General features: G+C 39.0%; 1 protein-coding gene across 1 annotated transcript in view; it reads left to right on the top strand.

Moving 5' to 3' along the window:
- Nucleotides 1–6963: 6963 nt before the first annotated feature.
- The window catches only part of ZNF385A (zinc finger protein 385A), a gene marked incomplete in the record, with an annotated part of 148473 nt that continues 141887 nt past the window's right edge, over nucleotides 6964–13549 (top strand). The window contains 1 exon segment of the mRNA XM_072406335.1: nucleotides 6964–7538. Coding sequence (XP_072262436.1) covers nucleotides 7529–7538 — 10 coding nt within the window.

Genomic DNA, 13549 nt, shown 5'->3' with positions numbered 1-13549 from the left:
GTATTCTAGAAAATTCAGAAGCAGTAATCTGCTATATTATCATTCAGCAGTGAAAAATGTCAAACACAGTCACTACCAATGTTGTAGTGTATGAAATCTAAACATTCCCTCCTTCCGCAGTCATAGAACAAACAGGCCCTATCAACAATCTGCTGTCGAGATCCAAGTTCTTCAGACAAAGGCCTTGGAAACTCATATTCCAGATTCCATTCACAGCGTGCTGCAGCTTGGCTGTATAACATATAATGTGTTTTTCACTACAATACATGCCCGTCAGAAAACAGGAATATCATGATCATTCATTTAAAAATGTACAGATTTGATCATGATTGATGATTAGATTCCTAGTGCATACTTTGTTCAGTTTGAAATGTACACCAACCTTTTTTCAGGTAAGTGGATTGATAACCTGGGGATCCCATTCTTGTAGGTTTAAATACACAGACTGAGAGATGGAAGGACCATAGGGACTTGCGGTGTATTGATGAATAACTATCAGTTAGGACCACTGTACTGCTCCCTTGTCCTCCTCTCTCCATAGAACAGAACAGCGGTGCATGTACAGCGCTCGTTCATTCATCTGTCACAGTAAACGATCACAAAATAATGTTTCCAGTGTCAGTTATCTGACGTATATCTGACATTTGTACAGAACGTAGGACACAATAAATGTAATAAATCAACCCATATATATTCTTATTTCATCTGTGCAGTATTCAGCATTATATAGAGCCACAATTCATGACTTCTACAAATGTCATAGAAATATGGAACAACAAGCATATAAATTGCAAAACGTCTTGGTATGTGTTTTATCCAGATTGAATCTTAGGTTATTTAAACAACTTGGACGGATGATTGCTCTTTTGCTGCCATAAGTTATTGCCCTTCTCCAGGAACTGAGGGGAATTCTCACCAACAAGCACAGACAGAAATCAAAATCTGACAGATTGTTTTTTAACTCTTCCCTAATCCGAAATCTGTGAAATCCTGGCTGCAGAAGCAGAGTAAAACGTCTGTCACCACATCATAGGTTTGTATTTTAGGTTTGTCATAGGTATGCATTACACAAAATGCAGATGGCCAGCATTATCAGGCTTGAATGTGACACAGAAGGAACCATATGAAGGGACAGGTCTGCAGTGTGTAAAATAGAATAAATTTGTTTTAATAATGACAGAATTAACTTCAGAAGAACTTTAATTACCAAGAGAATCCATTATTTCTGCTGCCTTAGATAGATATATAGAGCACAGATGATGTTTATGTTTAGTATGAGCATACAGCAGCTGAGCCCACTGGTCATACTATTGCCTGGCAATGCGAGGTTCTGATCAGACCCCTCCTGCCCTTGGAAAGTGTTCCTGGCAGCTGTGTTTCTTAGAATCCTGGTGACACCAACAGATAGTTAGTTAGTGTGGACTCTGTACAGTGTTGCATAATATTTTGGCGCTATAAAAAATACACAATAATAGTAAAAGAGCCATGTTTATTAGAAGAGAGCGAAGAGACAAGCACAGCATTGTTCTGCTTTTTTTTTCACTGTCCAGTCACAGACTGGGGGAGAGACAAGACCTGATAGTGTTACATAACTATAGCAGAGAAAAACAGGTCAGACAGGGCTGTGCTGTGTGGCATTGTTAATCTCAGGATGGATTGATAGAAGTGTAGTTTCAGTGGCATTTGCAATCGTCTCTAAATATTTATTTTATCAGTGTCCTCAGCTTTTTGTTTGGAGTTCAGAATTAAACAAGGGTCTAAGGTTTGGATATCTGTCAGGAAACTATCTGCATGGAGTTTGAACATTCTCCCTGTGTTTGCAATGGGTTTCTCCAGGCATTCCAGTTTACTTCCACAACCCAAAAACATACTGGCAGGTTAAATGGCCTACCCACACAACTTTACCATCAGTCTGAACACATAGTGACATGAATATGGACTCTTTGGAGTATGTCGGTGCTAGGTACAATCTGGGCTATAGAAGGTTAACTGAATACCTTTTTAAGGTCAGTGTCTTCAAAATGACTGAAGCAACTAGATAGATATAACAGCCAGGCAGGTAGCATTCTCTTCTACTGTTTAAAAAGGAAACCCATATTTCTGTTGTCTCTAATAAATAAAATAGTAATAAAAAAAGACCAGAAGTCTAGTATCTTGCAACAGCTTGTTTCTCTATTAATTTTTTATGTTGTGACATTACTGCTGTGATGGAGGAATTTGGGAGCTGTATGGACTTGTCCCCTTTCTAATGTGCTGAAATATGGACCAAAAAGGAGAAGCTTTTAATGGGGACACCAATAATAATCCAACAGAGGTTCTAACTCTTCCACCTGCTATAAAAAAAAATCTGTCTCGATTTGCATTATGAAAAATGCAAACAATTGGAATAAATGATTCCCAGCCTCCCCCATTAGTTCATATGGGGATGGTATGGAGTGCAGTTGAGCATGATGATAGTTTCTGTCCAGGTGTTGGACCTCCATTGAAGTGGAAATGCAATTTGGTCAGATTGGCAGGACTAGCTTGCTGATAAAGAAATGAAGGAGCAGCACTCCGATGGGCTAATCCTTCTACTTACTCAAACATGTTATCTGTCCATACACATGGAGTGCAGCAGAGCCTGACTGCTTCCTAATGCTGACCCTCCACCTTCCAGTTTGAGTTCCATATAGGATATTGGAAGCCAATTTAAAGACAAAATTAGAGACATGCACAAACACTTTGCATACTTTTAATGATTTTTAATACAAGAATGAATGTATTAATAATGGACGCATGCAGTAAATATAATTGTTCAAGCTGCTTACAAAACATTTCATACCATGTACACCTGTCACATTTTGTATGCCATAAATATAAATATTAGCCAAGAATATATTGCACACGATGTGGTCAAAAATAAAAGTCATTCTATTCTCAGGAAGAAATAGACAGTGGCAAGAAGGTGGCACAGACATACCAGTTGGACCCCAGATATCCAAACCAGACATACACACAAGGCCCCCGTGGACATACAAGCTGGCCCCCAGACATACCAGCTATGCCCCACACAATTTGGCCAGATATATTGTGGTAAGACAGCTCATAGAATAGATGACAGTCAGAAATGACAGTGATGGAATACTATTGCAGCAACTGCACTGAGAAGGTGACCTGGTTTGGGCACATATTGTACGAACTCACCAGGTATAAGAGTAAATATCCACAAGCAAGAAATGGAGGCAGTGGTGCATTGACCAGGAATAGAGACATAGGAAACACAAACCCAGACCTGGGAATTTCCAGAAAAGCAACTGCAGAAAGTAAGGTTCAGTATGGTTTTGTACACCAAAAAATTGTAATAGTTCACCTATTACACATGATGGCTTTTTTACTGCTCCCAGTTTACCTGGACAATTCTGTAGCAGCAGCATAAAGTCATTCTGTCCTGGAAGATATGTGGAGGCTGCCACTGCTGAATACACTAACTGATAAGCTGTTAAGATGATCCACTGGCTTTATTGTGGACCTGAACCTGAAAATCTAAAAAAGGCAGGTACTTTACTGCGGAAAGAACAGGCGATGTCTCTTCTGCAATAACACAGACATAACTTTCTCTTTGCAATCTTTTGTAGAATGTACAGCGAGCTGTGCAGATCAGTGTATGATTTTGGCATACCTGGCTACCGGGATTGAATGATGATTGATCTGACCAGCCAACATGGCTAAAGATCTTGGACCTAGAAAAGGACCAGGTTAAGATGTCAGCACTGTGGAAGGAGTGACAGAAAGTTGGTTTAGTTGTGCCTTAAGGTATATGCAGCCTGTACCCCTCCATTTCCTATCCAAGTTGGGGGAATTCTCTCAAAGTGTGGGACATTGCCATCACAGAAAGTTGTTTTTGGAACAGGTGTCCCCATTGGATTATTTCCCCCTTACCTCTTGTTCTGGGCACAAGCATAACATTTTGTCACTTATTTTCTTTCTTGGGGGACAATGGTCATCAGTATTTAAAAGAATTAGAATTTTTGCAATTGGGACGAAAAACATAAAAAAAAAATCCCAACAGAAGCTGTTCTAAACATTTTTGGAAATCAGTCACAGGAAAGCCACTCTGAAGCAATTGACTATGATTGCTAAATCTCCAGCATTGCTCCAGTCTATGTTCTAATCACTATTAAGAGTGAAATACCTTATAACTGAAATGCATGGTCACAGATCACTGGAAAACAGGATTATCTAAAGGCCTGTCTCTGGTAAGCCGCATCTGCTCTATATATTTTTTCAGTGCCTTTGCAGAGTTTTTAAAGCTTAAAGTTTACTGTTGCTAACATTTTGCTCTATGGCACATACTTACGCCTGTGCGTGTGCAGGAGTTACATTATCCCTGGCATCTGGCTCTGTGTGTGGCTATGAAGGTAGGACAGGAATGGTCTAGATGACACAGGATGTCCATTACCCATGGAATGAGGTGGACTTGATGCTGAGTCTAAGGCTACGTACACTTGTGCAATGGTTCTCGTTGAATAATCTTCACAGGGCTGATATCAGATGAGAGTCTTGCATGTGTACAGTGCTTGGCGTCCAACATTTGAACGACCGATCTGACGGATCCACAGACGATGGATGATGAACATCGGAGGAGAGAGCACAACAGGGTGCCGCTCCATTGATCCCCCCCCCTCGCCTTCTTCATAGAGCAGAATGGCTCTGTTTGTACAACACTTGTTCAAGCATCATGCATTCATGAAAGATCCTTTCCAACGACACTTGTGTATGCAGCCTAAGGAATATTGTGAGAGGCTGACTGCATGTAGTGATATCATAGTAACCAAACTCAGTACAGGAGACCTAGTACAACTGCGCAAGACTGAAGTTAAGAAAGCTGTTCATTTCACATCACAATCCTTTAGGCTGATTCTCCACAAATAAAAAATGTGATGCTGACTAGGCAGAGTTTGCAGTACAATTGTATTCTCCTTGTTATATTGATGGATACACTTGCAATGATATTATTTGTATTTATACACTGTCCTTCAGTAAGCTGTTATGTGTCACACTCTACAAAAACGATTAATAGCAAGAATGTTATCCAGGCAACACATATATCCACCATAAAAAATGTAAAGCCAAAACTTATTTTTTCATTGCGGTGAGTTAAAAAATATCAGTTTAGTTTTGCCAACTATTTCTTATTAGGGAGATTCCTCTTCAATTCCTGCCCTGTACACCCAATAGGAAATAAGGGGATATTGTTTGCAATGTGAGAAAAAAAGATAATTAGAGGAAGTAAATAATCCCAATAAGGACACCAAAAAACCTAACAGGGGTTTTATATTTTGTTTTAGGGAAATGGAAAACCCCCTTTATTTATTAATAAAGCCTAAGTCCAGAAAAATGTTTTAAAATTTTGATAGATTGGGTAAAAATCAAGATTTTTTTTAATGTTGTATGTGTATTTAATGGGCAGATGTCCCCCCATTTACTGTTTTTGTAAAACCAGAAAAAGAGTTGGGTGTAACTGGAAAAGGAGGACAAAGAAAGCAATTAAAACACGCCTGGATCAGCATTTTACTTTATTTATTATAACTAAATGTTTGATTTCCTGATAATTGCCAGTAAGGGATCATTAACTGCTAACAATTCTTCTTTAGTTAAATAATCTATAATAGAAAGATTCCTTACACCTATAGAAGAAACATTCAAATTATTTGTTGAATAACATAAAAATCTGTTTAAAAAAAGTTCAGCAGGAAATCACTTAATAGTTCGATATGGAAAATAGCAGACAGTAATACATATCTGATAGATGATCTTTTGATGATATTTCTGTATTTATTGGAGGGATATCCTATGACTTCCTGTCCTTGTGATCAATTACCTCAATATGGATATAAAAGACCGTAAAAAACTGACAGAGGTTCTAAACTGTCATAGTTGCTTGATTCGGTGAGACCGTTAATGGATCCATGATTTTAGCTTGCTGTTTGTGCTTTGGAAGTCAGCCAGTGTCCTGCCCCTGATTGGCAAAGGTTGTGTTGAGGTCACTGGGGACCCCCAGGCTAGGCTGCCAATGAGTGTTGTCCTATAGGATGGATCTTACCCTCAAATCTTTTGTCCACCACCCATGGCCAGAACTTGTATGTTAAAGCTGGGTCTGCATAATGGAAGGGCCGTATGTGGCACATTGGTCTCATTGTCTGCATAGAAAATGGGGTCTGTGGTGCTTTGGTGGCTGCTTGGGAGGGGGTCTGTGGTTCTGACATTGTCACGGTTCCCCTTCCCCTATTTACAGCCACCATAGTGCCAAAACCTCCCATCAATTACCCCATGTAGCCAGAAAAAAAACTAAAAAAAAAGTTGAGCTGTTTCAAATCCTGGCTTGCAATGGCAACAATTTCCAGGGAAAGTAAAATCTGTGACTGTACCTAATCAGATACAGATAGAACATAAGAAAAGCAAGCACAAAAGAAGCAAAGCTGAAGCCCAGCTCAGGAAGCTCTCACAGGGAAGGTGAGGTCAGTGTTGGCACAGAAAAATCAGTGATAGCCACTCTCATGTCCCGGGCCCGTAGAGGTCCCGGTGATGCTGAACATCATTCCCCTATGTTTAATATTCTGGGCACTTGTCACTGACTCGCTTGGGGGAGGGGAAATGCTGCACTGACTGAATGGGAGGCTGGAGCAGCCATAGCTATTTAAAATGAGCTGAATGTGATTATTGTGTTTAAAATGTATTCCCACTATTGATATATAGGAGGTGCAGTGTTTAGGATCTAAAGAAAACAGTGGACAAAATAGTTAATTCTATAGTTTGCACTGTCCCCACCCTTACCTCCCTTTGGCAAAATAAAGCAGCCAATAGGAAACCAGTCCAGGTGAGACCTAGCCCCGCCCCTCACCTGGCACAGTGCAGAACAGAGGGATCACAGAGGCGTTGTGCAGGGAGTTCATCTCCGCAGACACTTTGCTTCGCCTGTGAGTTTTCCTGTGTGTCCTGAATAAAGGCAGCTACTAGGGTGAACCCTTCTGGGATTCTGCCAGTATTATTCTCCTTGAGCAAAAAGGGATGAGGAGTTGGTTTCTGCATGTGTCCAAAACTCTGTAATCTCTTAGTCTTGCAGCTGCCTTTTTAAACCTTCATACCAGTGTTCACATAGGAAAAACACAAGACTTTCTGAGATTTCTAAGCATCTCCAGGATTTTTCCTGTTGACACCATTGGACGCTAGCCTGGGCTGTCACCATTGTTTTTAGGGCATCATCATCCTCCCCATCCCGAAAGCCTCACTAGAAATCCGCAAGTCTCATTTTTTATGCTCAACACACCCCCCCAAGGCTCGCCTGCTGCACAATCTGTCAGAGCCCTAACATTTCCTCTCATTTCTCTGTGCTGGTAAAGGGCTTTTCCAATTGCTGCTGGAAGAAGAGAGGGGACAAGAGTGCTTGAGAACTGACTGAAAGAAAAGGGGGGCTGAGGAAGGAACAGCCCCTCCTCACAAGATCTGAGGAATAGAGTCCTGTGTGTGCCAGACCCTGCAGGCTGAAGTCATGATTTTGGGTGAGTGAACATATTTTTCCACCCTTTTTATTTTATTTCATTATTTTTTTTTTTCCTCCGACCGCTTTCGCAGTTGCGTGTAGCAGTAATGGAATCTATTGATTGTATGCCTCTGCATCACTTTACTAAGCTCTTTTGTCATGTCTTGCTATGTTATTTTTATCTTCCCATTCACAGAATTCTCTGTCTTAGAAGCTTGCTGTTTCTTTCATTGCTGTTTGGTTCTTTTCATTTATTTTTACCTACCCCTGTTTTCACTTGCACCAGCTTTCCCTTTTATCTCTTCTTTTACCCTTCTCCAACTGTGTCTTTGGATTGTAGGATGAGGGAGATGGACTGGTACTAACCGATCGCATCCTAGAACTTGTGCAGAATAAGTTCTGGTCCTACCGGAGGCAAGACTGGGAGCTTTCTGTTTCAAAACTCATGCTCAGGACAGTGGCCCTGGTGACCCCTTTGACTCGTCATTCAGTTCCCTTGGTAGTTTATGCTCTGATTTGGCTTGGAGGTCTTGCTTCTTGTTCTCTTTGAGAACCCATTGGTCTTGTCAACACTTAGTAACAGTGACTAAGACTAGGTACCAAGGAAGAAAAGAAAATGCAAATCTGAACATTACCGTTACACTGTCCACAGCCTAATGGTCTACCCCTAAGTAAAGGATAACCCCTAATGCTTGGCGAGTAAACTCCCTATGTTTGGGATTTGTCATGGAAGCCACATTTGCAGGTGACTTCTACTTTACACTAATCTAGCTACAGGACAGAAAAAAATTTAACTTTGTAAATATGCCTTTATAGCCTTTTAAAGTATCCATTGTGCCCGATGGAAATTGTTCACATGGGAGAACTGTGCGTACAAAGGAATGTTGTGCCTGTGTCAAGTGTGGATATTCGTAGACAGACCACAATGGCAAAGTGAAAAATGTGAACATTTCCCACTGGACATAATAAAGCTCATAATGAATACTTCAAAAGCCTTTATGATCATAAGGAGACAGAGCCGGTAATGAACAGCTTTAATAGAATTGATCTCGCTGTCCTGCCTTGTCATGCCTTTCAGATGTACTTTATTATACTTTTAGAGAGCTCCCCATGCTGATATTTGGCTCCTCCATTGTGGACTGGCAATGCATTGTACAGTATGTTGTGCTTTATTAGCTGCCATATGTTGTGTGTTGGCTGGAAGTATAGGCAGTTTGATTGGTAAAACTGGGTAATGTGCGCTGTGTGTAGGAAGTTGCTTTATGTAGCGTAACTGGCTTATAGAGTTTATTAGCCGAAAGATGAATGTATTGACCGGGAGACAAGACCATTCCAGATGATATAAAACAAATCCTGCAAAAAGAGATTCTGCTTTTTTACAAAGAATCTCAAATATTTTTTATTTATACTCCCACCCACCAGAAAGAAAATCAATCAGGCATATTAAGAGTGGCCAAACTGGCTTGGCAGTTATTTGGCCATCCAAAGGGACTGATTAATACTGGCTGCCGGGGGAGTAGAAGCATTTATTGTAAAAGACACAGCTGCACGTGTCCCTCCTCACCTTGGCTCCCCACCAAGATTTATAGCAGCTGCGCCTCTGTATCCCCATTGTAATTGTAAAGACACAAGGAGTCAGTGTACCTGTCTTCATTAGGACCTCACCAATAATGGTACACAAGTGATTATATTCAAGCCGTGCAAGGAGCAAAATGTGAATGTGCAAGTGCAGTAAGCCTTGACAACCAATCAGAATTTACTTTCCTGAAGTCAGGTCTTGCAAGAATCTGATGGTTTACTATGGAATGTTCACTTTAGAATTAACACTTTATTCCTTGCACTCTTTACTAAATAGGATTGGATTTCATGGCAGCATGGTGACCCATCCAGGACCAGTTACCCTTCAGCTTAATGCATTAATCAAACAACACTATATAGTAGCTCACAGCAAGTAAACCATGTTCATTTTTATTCAACTCTTCCTAACTGTTGGAAGGTGAAATCTAAATGGGTAATATGGGTTTGTACACTTTGTACATCATTTTGCTGTTTTTGACTAGGTTATTAAGAAGTCTGCATGTGTCGGGTTTGTTTAATATGGCAATGAGCAGTGTGTAATTTACAGTAACGATAAGCAGCGAATATGAATTCTTCTGTAATTGTTCTGACAGCAGTAATATAAAATTTGATTTGGTGCTCTGGTTAATGCAATTTGCATGCTATTATTGTTATTTGCACTATGAGAAACAAATACAAGGGTAGAAGAGCCAAAAACGACTGTGAAATTGATACATTTTTGTGGCAAACAAAAACAAGCTGTTGGGACACTAGTTTCCTTCTTCTGGTGTATTCCATCTGTCGGTTTTACAAAAAATGGTCCAAAAGCTTTTAATTTTTTTTGTTTTGGTATTTTTTTGACAGTACTTTTTGCTTTCTTTACCTGTGCCTTATTTCTTGGAATTGCAGGGAGCCAGGAAAATAATAGTGGATGCTTGCTGAGATGCCATTCTTGTTAATACTTGTTCATTCTGGATTCATACTATTTATGTCTGGCGCCCATCAGTAGTTTTATATAAATATATATAGATATCTTTAATTATCTTCCATTGATTTTTTTTTTCTGCAAGCAGCAGAACTGTCGATGACAATCATTATTAATGGAAAAGAACACTACAATGGCTTGGAATACCCTAACAGATAAATATTTATAAGTGTATTAAAAGTATTAAAAATCAGTCCGCGGATAAAGTATAACATGGCTACGACCTTAGTCAGTTGTTTGCTGCTGTCTGTGAAAAACCAGAACTGGATGGTGAGAAAAGAATGAACATTTTCACTACAAGGGTAGAGGTAAAAACTGCCAAAGGGAACACTTGTGACACAGTGAGAATTTTTCGTACTTTGGATGGATCTCCCCAATGGGATACAGACAGAAACAAAATCTTGAGCAAGGTTTTACCATTCTAAGCTCTCTCCAAAGCTAAATATAAAGTTATGGATTCAAATATACATGAAGAATATATACAGTCTGAAACTTGTATCAACTAATACACATTGTTAAAATCTTCAGTATAATGTGGAAATTAAGATTCCACTTACCTGACATTCTTGCCATATCTGTGGGTGGAGAAATACATTCTTCTTCCCGTTTCCTTTCTTTCCCCACATACATGCCATTCAAAATACTGTCTGACCATAGAATTACAGATGTGCCATATATTGGCACAGCAGCCTGCATCTTTTGTCACTTTACACATTTGGTTATATTTGTTGCCACTATAATATTAATTGGCATATTAGAAAGTGGGGATCAGCACCCAGATTTGGGATTGCAGCTAGAAGTAGTAGTGAACAGTTACCCTACAGTTAATGGAGGCATTAAAGTACCTATATGTTACAGTTTTTGAAGCCTGATTGCCAAGTAACCAAACCTTTTTCTGCTTTTATAAATGTATAAAAGAGGTGATCAGGTTTCTAAACATGGAGAATAAAAATTGTTCATGTTCTCCGCTCTTTTAGTGCTGGGTATCTGAGCGTCCAAATGTCACATGCCTAGAGTCATATACTCCCCAAGTTCTAGGTATTTTTCATGACCCCAGAAAAGAGTTGCAGAAGCATGAAGGTAAGGTAAGTATAGATTTGCCTAAATTTTCAATATCATTATTATGGGACCACAAGACAGGGATGTGGCTATATTTAATCAGACCCCCATAAAAACATTTGTTTTGAGATTTTCTATTCCTTATATTTTTATTCATCAATATTATTTAAATTTATAATGAGACTGGATTGAATGATTATTGGTCTTTTAAGCTAAATTCTAAAGTCTAAGCTATATATTTTAGCTGCTTTAGGGTTTACCTGTGGCCTATCAGATATTCAGCCTATGCATACTTATGCAATGGTACTTGACAAGGCATAGCAGCCGTCAGGATTTTGTTTTCTGTTTGGTCAAGTAAAAACTTATTTATTAATTAGATTGTGAGATATCCAGAGCCTCACCTGTAACTTGAGACAAGCAGTGAGAGAGCCATGCTTGCCCGAGTGTACAATCCCATATGGAGTTACAGTCTTCAATGATCTGTGGACAAAATTGCTCTCTTACTATTCCATGGGCTCTCTGCAGTTATAAATCAATCCATGGATCCATCATCAAATATTGATCGGATGGGATCTGAAATTCAATAAACCACTCAGGCAACACATTTTTGCTTTAAAATGTAATCTTAGAGTTTTTATTAATTTAATTTTAATTGCATACGAATGAATTAAAAATTGAATTAAATAAAATTAATTTTGTATTTAAGGTTGCAATGTAAAGGTTCACTAAGCAAGAATTATATATATTTGCAGCTGTTCTAACCAAGGAGGATTTAATACCATTCTTGTGTGAACATCCTAAAGTTTAAGCAGATTATTATAATAGAAGGAGCTTAAAATTGGGGGTGTGTAGGGGGAAGGGTATTTTCAAACATAGGAGATTGCCTAAATATTACTATAATAGGATTGTCTTCATTTGGCACATTTTGCATGAAGAGGCAGCCAACAAAAAGCAGTAGTCTCCATAGAATAGTTATTTGAGTTTTAAATACAAATATAGTTACATAGTAGGTTAGGTTGAAAAAAAGTCCATCAAGTTCAACCACTAGGGAAATAAACATATCCCATAAATTAAACCCTATGGACATAGTTGGTCCGGAAGAAGGCAAAAAAACTCCTGTACAATTTGCTTCAACAGGGAATCTCCAATCAAATATATTTAGTAAGTCTTGTGTTTTAAGAACTTATACCAAACAGTGCATTCAGATCTTAAAATGGAACTAAACCAACATAGTAAACATTGGCAGGTAGGTTCTTTATTGCAGAAAAGACAGGCTAAAAATTTCACTTTAAAACAATTACTAGTTCACCTTTTTTTGCTTCCTATTCTAATTTATTGTATAACCTCCACTGACATACTTACTTCCCCCTCTATAACAATGGCAGCTTCTCCTAGTAATTACTCCCCTAGAACTTTAATCTTTTCAAGTTTGGGCCATTCTTGTGCAGTAACTCCCCATAGATTTGAATAGGGTTGTATCCCTAGCTTATCTGATACAGGAATATAGTTGTATTTTAGTCTATGGGGATTTAGTGAGCAGATGTGACCATCACTAGAAAAGACTTCAGTCCTAGGATAATGAACACTGGAGGAGAAAAGCCCTGTGGCACGGGTTGAGCATGGTAAACACTGGAAGAGTCTGCCACTATTATGGAAAGGGGGGTGCCAGAATTAAATTAGGTTCAAGGCTTAGGGATGATTGGCTAGTAGGGCCACCTTGAATTTTAAGCCTCACAGGTTAGTTTGCATGTAACATAGCCTATCCATTTGTATTAAGTAAGCCAGATTTTCAGGTCGTTGGGAGAAAAAACCAAGAGAAGAATCTTGTAACAGGGAGATATTTAGATGACTTTTGTGTTGCACATTTATAATGATAATGCTGAGATAACATGGCCTCAGTGAATTTGTAACATGCACTGTTCAGCTAATGACTTTGATAGAATCTTAAAGTTAAATAGAATTTTTTGGGTTTCGACCATTCTAATGATCACTTTTGCGTGGGATGTAAGTCGTGAGGAGTGCATGAGCAGCTGAAGCAGGTCAAAAGAAGGTCATTTGCAACTAATTCTAATTGCTCTCAGAAGCATCTTAAATTAATAAAACAATTCTGCCTTAGCCCATCAAAGCTGGTCAGCTCCGGCTTTTAGTGGAAAGAACAGAAACTTTGTAAATGAGCTACTTTTGATGGTAAAAAGTACTTTTCAATCTCTTTTAGGAATGTATGTATCAGAATTGTGTCATTTTTATATCATTTTCAAGTGCAGTTATGAAAAAGCCTCCTGCAAATACAGCAAATGGTCAGTGACACACTTAGCTTTCTAACTTCTCATTGCCTCAATGAGAACATCTGCTGGCCTCTGTCTGTGCATCTGGGCTGTCATTCCAGAGGAGGATCTATAGCATCTAATGAGCTGACAGGTGATAATGAG

This window comes from Pyxicephalus adspersus, chromosome 1 (assembly GCF_032062135.1).
Source record: "Pyxicephalus adspersus chromosome 1, UCB_Pads_2.0, whole genome shotgun sequence".
Classification (NCBI taxonomy): domain Eukaryota; kingdom Metazoa; phylum Chordata; class Amphibia; order Anura; family Pyxicephalidae; genus Pyxicephalus; species Pyxicephalus adspersus.
Note: the sequence above shows the minus strand (reverse complement) of the source record. Positions and strands in the feature narration are given on the sequence as shown.